This window comes from Pinus tabuliformis, chromosome 8 (genome assembly GCF_031772625.1).
Source record: "Pinus tabuliformis cultivar Carrire ecotype Pingquan chromosome 8, CPIR1, whole genome shotgun sequence".
Classification (NCBI taxonomy): domain Eukaryota; kingdom Viridiplantae; phylum Streptophyta; class Pinopsida; order Pinales; family Pinaceae; genus Pinus; species Pinus tabuliformis.
Genome location: NC_142294.1, coordinates 927,698,017 through 927,709,763, shown reverse-complemented (window position 1 = coordinate 927,709,763; position 11,747 = coordinate 927,698,017). Strand labels below are relative to the sequence as shown.

At 35.3% G+C, this 11,747-nt stretch overlaps 2 protein-coding genes across 2 annotated transcripts; both read left to right on the top strand.

The window, feature by feature from the left end:
- The first annotated feature begins 2,964 nt into the window (after window positions 1-2,964).
- LOC149238563 (scopoletin glucosyltransferase-like) lies at window positions 2,965-5,063 on the top strand. Its single transcript, XM_089373089.1, has one exon. It carries the CDS (start codon window positions 3,212-3,214, stop codon window positions 4,745-4,747), a length of 1,536 nt encoding a protein of 511 aa, XP_089229215.1. The 5' UTR covers window positions 2,965-3,211; the 3' UTR covers window positions 4,748-5,063.
- Window positions 5,064-7,307: 2,244 nt separating this feature from the next.
- On the top strand, window positions 7,308-11,527 carry LOC149238562 (FRIGIDA-like protein 4b). The gene is made up of 6 exons (XM_089369607.1): window positions 7,308-7,506; window positions 9,528-9,724; window positions 9,912-9,993; window positions 10,583-10,671; window positions 10,760-10,831; window positions 10,949-11,527. The coding sequence occupies exons 1-6, from the start codon at window positions 7,308-7,310 to the stop codon at window positions 11,525-11,527; spliced, it is 1,218 nt and encodes a 405-aa protein (XP_089225733.1).
- Window positions 11,528-11,747: the final 220 nt, after the last annotated feature.

Sequence of the window (11,747 nt, the reverse complement as noted above, 5' to 3'; positions counted from 1 at the left end):
ATACTCTGCTTCAGACTTCGATGGAGACAAAGAAACTGGGGTATCTACTTCAGGATATGCTATGAGTCTTGGATCAGGAGTTGTCTCCTGGAGATCACGCAAACAATCAGTTCCAGCAGATTCCACAACAGAAGCAGAATACGTGGCAGCAGCTAAAGCAACGAAATAAATTGTGTGGCTCAAGAAAATTCTTGAAGATTTGCAGGTAAAAAAAGTACAATCAACTCCACTCATGATTGATAACACCTCTGCAATAAAGTTGGCCAAGAATCCAAAGTTCCATGATCGAACAAAGCATATCAATACTAAATATCATCTGATTCGACATCATGTTGAGGCCAAAACAATCCATCTCCGTCATTGTTCCACAAATGAGCAAATTGCAGACATCATCACCAAAGCACTTGGAAAGGAAAAGCTTGAACGATTCAGAATGATGCTTGGACTCACCAACATCCCTTTAGATTAAGGGGGGGAATGTTGACACCTAATCTTCATGATTGGGGGAATTTGTAAATAAATAAAACAGGAATGTGAATAGTCATTGGGAGATGAACTGAACAATCACTCCTAATGTATATAACACAACCTACCTATGGAATAATTAGACAAATCAGTTTTTCCTGCCTTTGGAGAGTTACTGCCTGGCCTGACATAAGGAATATTAAGAAATTTAATCGTCATACTCTACTCATGTTTGTATACTGACTCTCGCCCTTGAAAGTCTAGCAGGAAGTTTTGTTCCGTGAGTCCTAGTCAGTTTCTGAAACCCTAAGTATTTTACTCACATGGTTGTATTTAGCCTAGCAGTCCTTTAATAAATCTTTCCTTCTTAACTTTCAAGCTGTCGGGGTTAGGTTACTGTAACCCCTTGACATGTATCTACTCGATTAGGAGGCCTACGAATAAGTTGTTCTTCTCCTTTCTGTCTTTACAATTGGCTCAGAAAGCTTCAAATACAGTTTTATCAGTTATAGAGGGTTTGGATATTATTATCATAAGAATGGAATACCTCTGTAGAAATTAATTACCCTATTCACAGATTTCACTGTTTATTCATTTCTTTCTTTTCTTTACAATCTGCTAAATTCCTGTTAGTTATCTAGCATGCTTGTCTAAATTCTTTCATTGATAAGCACATATGTTCCCTTTAGTAAAACAACAAGTATTACCTTATCAGTACTGATCTGAATTTTGTAGAAACTTTGTTAACTGCTAGTGTGTTTATTTGTTTCTTTCTTTTGTTTACATTCTCTTAAATTCCTGTTAGTTATCTAGCATGCTTGTCTAAATTCTTTCATTGATAAGCACATATGTTCCCTTTAGTAAAATAACAAGTATTACCTTATTAGTATAAAAACTTTCATTCACATAAGTACTTATCTGAATTCTGTAGAAATGTTGTTGACTGCTGGTGTCATATGCAACTATAAATTGCCCAGTTTCCTCCCAACCTTGAGACTCGCTTTCAGGCCAAAGTCTCCCCTCCGAGTTGTTACCCACACACTAGGTGTTTCCTATAAGACTACAGTCTTATTAGAGTCTCCCCTCCGAGCTGTTACCCACACACTGGGTGTTTCCTGTAAGACTACAGTCTTACTAGTTTACAACTATCTGGTCTTAACCAAACATAGCTCTTGGAATCTGTCTCACATATCAGCACATAAATCTTTTCTCTCCCTCTCCTCTCTTCATCTCAGGTACCAATACCCTCTTGATTCTTTTTCCTTGAGAATAAATCTACAAGGAAGTAGTTAGGGATAGGTAACTGCCTATCCTAACTACCTGTCATGTGAGAGTTATATAATTGATATTATCAAGACATTTGCCTCATGCACATTTTAAACAAAATAATAAATATATAAACTTTAAATAGTAATTATCCAGTTTGTTTACTGTAGTAATTAAATATTTACAATCTACAGGGGACATCACACTTCTACTTTGATTGTGTAGAGTACATAGCTTAAACTCAAAATTTCAACCAATCTTTATTAAATTTCATACAAAATTTAGAGAAAAATATACTTGAAAAGGTGTTAAAATGTAAAATAAAGAGACTATTTGAAATGTTTTGATCATAATTTTTTTTCAATTGCTTTATATAATATGTAGATAGTTTCAGTTTAACCATTTATAAGACATACACCTACATAATTGACATTAAAATATATTATATATTAAAATATTTTATCTATCATCTATATTTAATTTTTTATTATTAATAATACTTTTTTAATGTCATATGTTGATTTTATATTAAGAATTGAATGAATTACACATTTCCTTCTTATTATCCAAAGTAAATGAATTTTTTTCTAGAGAATAAAATATTTTATTATAATAAACATTAAAATATTTTTATTTATTTATTTATTTTGTCGTGATTTTGAAATAAATTAATTAGTATGATTATTGAATTAGTTTATAGAAGCATTGTACATAAAAAAAATTAAAAGGTATAAGAATTATAATTTTTCTCACAGGAACATATACAAAATTTTCATTTTTAGTTGTTTTATCTCTTCAAAATTCATAAAAATTATGTTATTTTACATCAACATCTAAATTTTTTTAGTCTCTTTTGAGAGAACTCTTGTAATTGATATGCTTGTTCACCATTATGAATTAATTTTGCATTGACCATGACAAATGATAATATATAATTTTATAAATAATAAAAGTGTTTTTTTTTTTAAATAATTTGTTAACAAAACACATCTGCCAATATAACCCATGAAAATTGTTCACACTAAAAACTCACTCAATTTTCATATGGTTCATTTAATCTCATTAAACTAATTTTATCAAAATAAAATATAAAATTTATATTTATATGTAATTATAATTAATACTACAAATAAATTTCTTACCGCGAACGATTTTGATAATCCAGGCCAACATCTGTCTTTTTAAACGGAGGAGAGGTGGGCCTAAGCATGCCAATCGGTTACAAATAAATTTCTTACCGCGAACAATTTTGATAATCCACGCCAACATCCGTCTTTTTAAATGGAGGAGAGGTGGGCCTAAGCATGCCAATCGGTTGCAGAGAATCTGCAATCAGGACAAGGGTTACCAGCGCCGCACTACTGTATGCACATCTTTTTAGTTAGCAGGGTTCAGCCAAGGCTTTCTATACGAATCCTCTACCTTCTGCGTGTCTTTGCTGTCCGTCTGGATTGGGTTGGATATACAGGAGAAAGGAGACATGGAACTAATGGCCCCGATCATGGAAAAGGAGGACGGAAGGAGAGCTCTTCAGCATCATGTGATGATGCTGCCGTCTCTGGGTCACGGCCATCTCATTCCTTTCATGCAGCTCGCCCATAAACTGGCGGCCAGGGGCTTCGCGGTCACCTTCGTCGTCACATTTCATCACAAATCTTCTCTGCAGAAGAAGGTGGAGGCGGCGCGAGAGAGCGGGCTGGACATCCAGTTGGTGGAAATGGAGATCCCTAGAGACGACTTGGCCGTCGGCATGGTCAACAGCAACAGCGCCCTCCAGGAGCATGATCAGCTACCTCCTTTACTCGCCGCCAACGAGCGCCTGGAAGGTCCGTTCGAACGCTTCCTGGAACGTTTTATGTGCGGGGAAATTGGTTCCACCGCTGCTCCGCTCAGCTGCCTCATCGCCGATTTACTGCTGGGTTGGGCGTCCGCCGTGGCCAAAAAATTCAAGATCCCCCGAGTGTGCTTCAACACCTGCGGCATGTACGCAAGTTGTGTGTGGCGTCTTACATGTGAGGCGTCGCCCCATAATCTGCGGCGCACCCTTTCAGGTCGATATATCATCCCAGGGCTCCCCAAGGAAGTGCGTCTCACCAGCCATCAGATGCCGTTGGTCACCCACAGCGCGATTCATGAGTTCACTGTGCGGCAGATTGAAGGCAACAAACAGAGTTGGAGGATGATCGCCAATACCTTCTACGAGCTGGAGATGGAGTTCGTGGAGTATTTTCAGAAGATGGACGGCACTTTGCTAACAATAGGCCCCCTGCTCCCTCTCCAGGCTTTCCAAGACCGACCCAGGAGCATCGCCCAAGTGGTCGAAGTGGGATCAGTGAATGCGGAATCAAAGGAGTGCTTGGACTGGCTCGACGCGCAGGCGCCGGAATCTGTGCTTTACATTTCTTTCGGCAGCGAGAACTCCATTTCGAGCGCTCAGACTGAGGAGCTGGCTTTGGGTTTAGAGAGCAGCGGGGTAAAGTTCGTCTGGGTTCTGCGTATACCCTCTGACCCCGGATCGAAGGCATTCTCGTCGACTCTGGATTTTCTCCCCGAGGGATTCCACGGTCGTATGGTTGAGAAGGAGCAGGGGTTCATCAGTCTGGGGTGGGCGCCGCAGTTGAGCATTCTGTCACATCCTGCAACTGCTGCCTTTCTCTCCCACTGCGGATGGAACGGCGTGCTGGAAGCGACGACGATGGGCGTTCCCATGATCGCGTGGCCTCTCTTCTCAGAGCAGCACAGCAACGCTAAGTTTGTGGTGGATGAGGTCAACATCGCGCTGGAAGCGCCAAAGAGGGCGGAACACAATTGGTTGGTCCCCAGAGACGACGTTGAAAAAATCGTGAAAGTGTTAATGATGGAAAAAAAGGGCATGGAATTGAGAAAACGAGCGAGTGAACTGAAGGCAGCTGCGAGAGCAGCGGTGGCCGAGGGAGGGTCGTCCCATAACAATTTCGACCTCTTTGTCTCCGAAATCATGTCACTGTCCACATGTTATGACTCAACACTCAGTTAGTACCGTGTAATATTCATGTGTTGTCTTTTACAGAGGGAGTAGGTTGTGTTAAGTCAATAATGGTTGCTATCAGATGGGTCAGTGTACTGAATAACACTTTACTAGTGCCAGCAGCAAGAACTATGCGTTCGCTTTTCCTAACAAGAATTTGACTGGCCAGAGTGTATAAGTCTGGTTTATGCAGAAATCTTGTTTCTACGGCATGTTTTATTTTTATTATTTTTACTACGGGAAATAGGGATCCCGTAGTAATTAATTTTATGTATAAAATTACGGTTGTATATTATTAAAAAGTATATGAATACTTTAATCATGATTATTGGGTTTTTTGTGTTTTGTTGATATTATTTAGGTGATCGTGATTGGTTAAGATTTTTTTCCTTAATATAAATGGTTTATAAGGTAAACAAGCTAATGGTTTAAAACTCAAAGACATGATATTTATATTAAAAATGAGTTTTTTTTAACTATCAATATATTATTTAATTTTAAGTGGTGGTTTTAGTTTTTTTTAACTATCAATATATTATTTAATTTTAAGTGGTGGTTTTTTAAATAATATTTTAAGTGGTGGTTTTTTAAATAATAGTAATAAGGGAAAATCATAGATTGCCATTCCTGAATTATTTTTAGTAGTAATTATTTTTTAATAGAAATAATGAATAATACTTATTATTATTATTATAAATTCACAACTTAATTCTATATATATATTAATCATGGATCTATGAAATTTTAAGATGGATCAAATCTCTTAGGTGTAAAATTGGAAAAATGTTTGTCCATAGAAAAATTTTGTCCCTTTGATATATATATATATATACACACACACACACTAGGAGTCATCAAATTTCTGGATGTGCAAACCCCCTTTAGAGTGTAAAACTTGGAAAAAATGTTTGTCCTTATAGAAATTTGGTCCCCTTGATAGATGTTTGGTTTATATATATATATGGCCCTAAAATGATAAAATATCTTGGGGTGCAAACCTCCTTTATAGTGTAAAACTTGAATTATGGTTTTTTCATAAAGAAATTTGGTCCCTCTTGATAAATATTTGGCTTTTTATAGATATATATATACATATAGATGTGTGTGTGTTTGTGTGGGGACCTGCCATTTTTCATTGTTTAAATTGTATATTTGAATGTATAAATGGAATCAATGCCTTGAAAACCCCCTCAACTACTTTGATTGTGTAGAGTACATAGCTTAAACAAATAATTTCTACCAAACTTTGTTAAATTTCATACAAAATTAGAGAAAAATATCCCCCTAAAAGGTTAAAATGTAAAATAAAGAGACTATTTGAAATGTTTTGGTCATAAAAAAAATTAATTGATTTATATGTTATATATTGAAATATTTTATCTGTCATCTACAACCAATTTTTTATTATCAATAATATTTTTGTAATGTCACATATTGATTTTATATTAAAAATTGAATGAATTACATATTTCCTTCTTATTATCCTTATTAGTGAGTGAATGAATTTTTTAATTTTTAAATATTTTTTCCAGAACATTAAAATATTTTATTATGATAAATATTAAAATTTTTATCTTACTTTTTCTTGATTTTGAAATAAATTAATTAGTATGGTTATTGAATTAGATTATAGAAGTGTTGTACATTGAAATGTGAACATATAAAATAATATAACTTTTAGTTACATTATCTCTTTAAAATTAATATAAAATTATGTTATTTTACTTCAACAATTAATCTTTTTATTAGTCCCTTCTAACACCTCTATTAACCTCTATGAGTTGAACTTCATAAATAATTGAAGTATTTTTTTTTAATTTAAGAAAATAATTTGTTAACATTTATTAATTTAAATATTGGTATGCCTTATTTCAAGTCCCCCAAATTTACTCATGAAAATTGTTCACTCCCAGAACTTGCCAGTTTTTATGGGTTTTCATGTTCATGGGAATCTTATAAGGAGTTGTTTTTAGTGCGATTTTTTGGAAGTTTTTCGGGTGGGTTTTTCGGTCAAATTTCTCTAAAATCCAACAACGATTTATTGAAATCACAAGTTTGATGGGTAATCCCTACACAATCAAAATGCACTGGGATTTTTCAAGGTGCTGAATTCAAATATACAATTAAAAATTTTGAGAATTTGAAAAAGCATAAAATCATAATAAACGTTGGAAACTGAGACGCAGAATGGTTGGTGCTGTATTGGTGAATACCAGAACAAGAAGAAGAGCAGGAAACTGAGACGCAGAATGGTTGGTGCTGTATTGGTGAATACCAGAACAAGAAGAAGAGCAGGGAACCAAGAAGTAGAACTATTGCTCAGATTTGCCTAAACAGATCCATTTGATGCCTCTTCTTATTACTTCGGTGTTTCCTGCACATTATTTCTGAATCTTTGAGAACACCAAGGTATCATAGCTCTTTTCGTCTTGCTGTGCACAATCCATAATAATGTGCTATCAGAAATAATGCAACTTTAAAATAATAAAAAGCCCAGGCACAAATAAAATCCGAAAAATCTGAGTGCAAGTTTGGTACGAAGTATAATTAAATTGGTTGGAATTAATAAATGGTGCCAACTCTGGTTGAATTTATGAAAAGGATTTTACTTTATATTTACTGTTTTATACGATATTCATACGACCAGTTTATTATTGTCGGCAAAAGCACCCTGACATTCGTCGAGTTTAAACAGACTGAGCGATCAAACGCGTTTACTGCCCCGTACAACAAACGCGTTTCCCCCCAGACCATGACCGGTGAAGCTGGTGGGTTGCAGCAAAAACTACCTTTTGAACAGGTTGTTTTGTCTCCACCGTCACATGATTGGGCTTTTGAGCAAAAACTACTTTTTTAACCGGCTATTTTGTCGCTACATAATTGGCTTTTGAGCTTGACATTGTTGAGTTGTTTTGTCTCCACCTGCACATGATTGGGTTTTTGAGCTTGACATTGCCGAGTAATTTTTTTTAGCACCATGTATATTGCAGCGCATATATTATTATATTGTATATAAATATTTATTTTTCTAAATTTAATATTTTTATTGTAAATCCAAATTTGTATGATAGGGTTTTTGAGCGTGACATTTCTGAGTAATTTTTTTGATCCCATATTGCATCGCATATATTATTATATTGTACATAAATATTTATCTTTTTAAATTTAACATTTTGATTGTAAATCCAAATTTGTATGATTGGGCTTTTGAGCCACACAGTTGAGTAATTTCTTTTTGAGCATCATTCATATTACATGGCATATATTATTATATTAGACATAAATATTTATCTTTCTAAATCTATGGCATATATTATTATATTATATATAAATAGTGAGTAATTTCTTTTTGAGCATCATTCATATTACATGGCATATATTACTAGCATTTGCACCAAATGTTGCAAAGGAAACGCCGTAAGGCATAAATTGAGGAACAATTCCGACATAGGAATGGGAAAATGTACATAAGATGCAGATATATAGCATAAATGAGATTCTAAAGATGTATAAATTGAAGTTTATTTAGGGTGCTTAAGTCTATATTTTTTTTAATTATTGAATTAATATTGCATATAAATCTCATAAAATTCAACCAACTTATAATTGAGGGCTCTGATCTCTAAGTTTGACTTTGGGTCATTAACATGGTAATGCACTGTCTCAACCACTAAACCACATAACAACAAACAAAAGACTACAAAATGTTACGATCATTACTATAGTAAACTCGACTCTACACACAATAATTTATTCTTTACTCGAAGAGAATATTGCTTAACCATATCCACAAAAAGATTGCAAGGTGAAAAGCATTATGCAGAACAGAATCTCTGTTATTATAACTTGTAAGTTGTAGCATTGTTCCAATCAATAAAACTATCTTCACATTTTGGAAGATCAAATGGAAATAAGTTTTGAAGAATTCAATAAAAAACGTCCAAGATCATTGGATCACATGATTAATGGTACCCTGTCCTATGAATCTAATATTTTTATGCACTTACAATTAAGGGAGAAAACAAGGTCCAAACAATGTATACCACAGGGACCAATAAATAGTATATTTGCTAATCCTTGCTAGGATCAGAAAAAACAACATTACTTCTCCTTAAATCCTTCACAATCAAATTATACAATTGTTGTACAACACAAGGCCCATGTTGTTGTCAATAGTTCTGATTGAGAATGTGACCAGATTCCTTCAATCTCATACAGTGATTAATGCACCAATTATACAATTGTTGTACAACACAAGACTCATGTTGTTGTCAATCAAGCAATAGTTCTGATCGAGAATGCGCCAGATTCCTTCAATCTGATATAGTGATTAATGCACCAAACACAGATGTACTAGTTGCAACGACTTTTATATCATTTTGCTAATGTTGTCATGTCAAAATCAATGTGATACAATTAAGTCACCTTTAAGAAGGACCTCATTGCAATTTCTATACAAGGATGTCTGTCTTATCATTACTCATTCTAATTTCACCTCTTTTATTGTCAGACTTCACGAATTAGCCTCCAAATGCTTGCTTCATCCACAGACCAGTCAATTACTTTTTATAAATATTTTGTTTGAGCATTGAAACTCAATAACATTTACAAAATTATAAAAAGTTTATCTCCAATCAATTTCTTTTCTTTTCTTTTTCTGATTTCCACTTATTATTGTTATATAAATATCTAAACTCATTTTATAATACTTTAAAAATAGAAATTTTCAGATATTATAATCCCTAAATCCTTTCTTCCCATTCTTAATGACTTTTGCAATTGGAAATAGGGCTTTGCAATGAGGTTCCCTCTGCATTAAACTCTGCAACTGACCCACCACGGTTAGTGTTGGAGTCCTTGGAGTCCAAGGACCCTCCAAGTGACAAGAAAGAGTCTGGGCTCCCGGCTCTACGCCGGGCCTGTACATTATTACTGGAATCTCTTGTACCTGTTTTGGCAGATCCTATTTTGGGTGTTGAACATCCAGTTTTGCCCTTAAATATAAAGGAGTAAGCCAAAAGTATTGCACATGAATGGAAGTCAAAGATAAACCTTGAAGGAGATGTTGCCAATGGAAATTCATTGGAGGCCCAGGACTTCTTGCAACTTCTAGCTACTTTTGGAATTGTGTCAGAGTTTGATAAAGATGACTTATGCAAGCTTGTTCTTGCAGTTGCACGGTGTAGGCAGACACCTGAACTCTGTCGTTCCCTTGGACTTGAATAAAAAATGCCAGGTTGGTTGGCTGGTGTTCTGTAATGTTAGCCTCAGTGGCTAGGCTGGCAAAATTTCCATCCATTTTGGTAGATAGGCTTTTTGTTGTTTTTCTGGCATTCATGGCTAGCTTGGTTTTTTTGAGGGACTGGTGGATTTTATCAGTATACTTGGTTGTGGCTGATTGAGTTGAAGATAAATTTTGGTAATCCTGGCTGTAGTAAACCTTCCCAACGTTTTTTGTTTAGTCCAGTGAATGGGTTTCTAAGTTGACGGGGTTGGTAGTCTTTTCTTTAGATCTCAACATTTCATATGCAAGGCAGATATTGAGTGGCCTCTACTAGGTAGACATCTTTTTATGAGGTAGAAAGTTGTATGTAAGTTATTTTGTTGATATTAATAAAGGCACCTGAAGATGATCAGCTATTGTAAAGTTTCATAAGGCCTTTCATGAGTGGGGAACTGTTTACTTACGAAAATGGTCTCAAGCTGACATAGCTGTTATCTTTATTGACAAATCCATTGAAGTTGTCTGTGTTGTTTTTTCTTTCACAGTAAACTGTCTTTTGGTATTTCAAATGTTTGTGACATATTCAGATTAACTGAAAATTTTGTGACAATTTCATGCAGATGTTGTAGAAACCCTGGTCAATAGTGGAAAACAAATTGAGGCAGTCAACTTTGCTCATGCATTTGGGCTGACAGAGAAGTTTGCACCTGTTCCTTTGTTGAAAACAAATTGAGGCAGTCAACTTTGCTCATGCATTTGGGCTGACAGAGAAGTTTGCACCTATTCATTTGTTGAAGGAATATCTAAAAGATGCTAAGAAAGCTTCTCAGGCAAGTTTAAAAAGTGGGAATAACTCTACTGTTGCACAAGTATGATTGTATTAGTATTATACAAAATGTCTTGTTATGTGATGATCATTTTGGCTTAGTATTGTTCGTTATATCGGAAGTTCCTTTTTTGACCGATATTTTTATTTGCTGCTACAGAATGAAGTAAATACAAAAGAGCTTTCTGCTTACAGAGCTGTTATAAAGTGCATTGAGGAGCACAAACTTGAATCGCAGTTCTCACCAGATCCTCTTCAAAAGCGTGTAGCTCAGCTAGAGAAAGCTAAGGCTGACAAAAAAAGGTCTGCAGGTGCTGTTAAGTCTCAACCTAAGCATCCTCGTGCTAATGGAGGAAATGCTGGTGTATATATGCCTCCGTTAAGTGCAAATGAAAGAACTCCGACTCTTTATGCTTCTTCCAATGGTGCAGACAGAAGCTTTTATAGGTCTTTGGATAGAGTACAATATTCTGGTGCAGCTCCAGGTGTTACATCCTACAACCTACAAGGCCAAAATGCATATGACAGATCAAACCAACGATTATATGGAGCAGGCTATGGTGTTGGAAATAGGACTCCAGTCTCGCTCTCAAGGCCATATATGTATCCATCAGATAATATGGGGCCTTCGTTGTTGGGTTCCGGTTCTTACAATTCCTTTACTAATTACAGCAACCATCACTTTGGCAGTAGACTGCCTGTCCCTCCTCTAGCTTATCAGTCTTCTTTTATACATTAGGTAGGTACAGTGCTTATCTTACCGTGGTCAAGCAAGTTTTGATCTTATCAGGCCCCATAAAACCTTTTCTATTGGATGTGGCTGGTAGTAAGCACTTAGCTTTGAAGAGGTTTTTTGATTTTGTTTCTGTAAATCTAAAAGATTTGCAAAGTTCATTTGGCAGCTTCTCACAATTTTCAGTGGTGTTTTCTTCTATTAAGGAATCTTCTATTAAGGAATT

Excerpts from the sequence above, each read along its gene's own strand:
- LOC149238563 (XM_089373089.1), top strand. The coding sequence starts at position 3,212 with ATGGAACTAATGGCCCCGATCATGGAAAAGGAGGACGGAAGGAGAGCT.
- LOC149238562 (XM_089369607.1), top strand. The coding sequence starts at position 7,308 with ATGGTGCCAACTCTGGTTGAATTTATGAAAAGGATTTTACTTTATATT. Across the intron at positions 7,507-9,527 it reads GACCATGACCGGTGAAGCTG|GGCTTTGCAATGAGGTTCCC; the intron begins GTGGGTTGCAGC and ends AATTGGAAATAG. Across the intron at positions 9,725-9,911 it reads TTTTGGGTGTTGAACATCCA|TTGCACGGTGTAGGCAGACA; the intron begins GTTTTGCCCTTA and ends TTGTTCTTGCAG.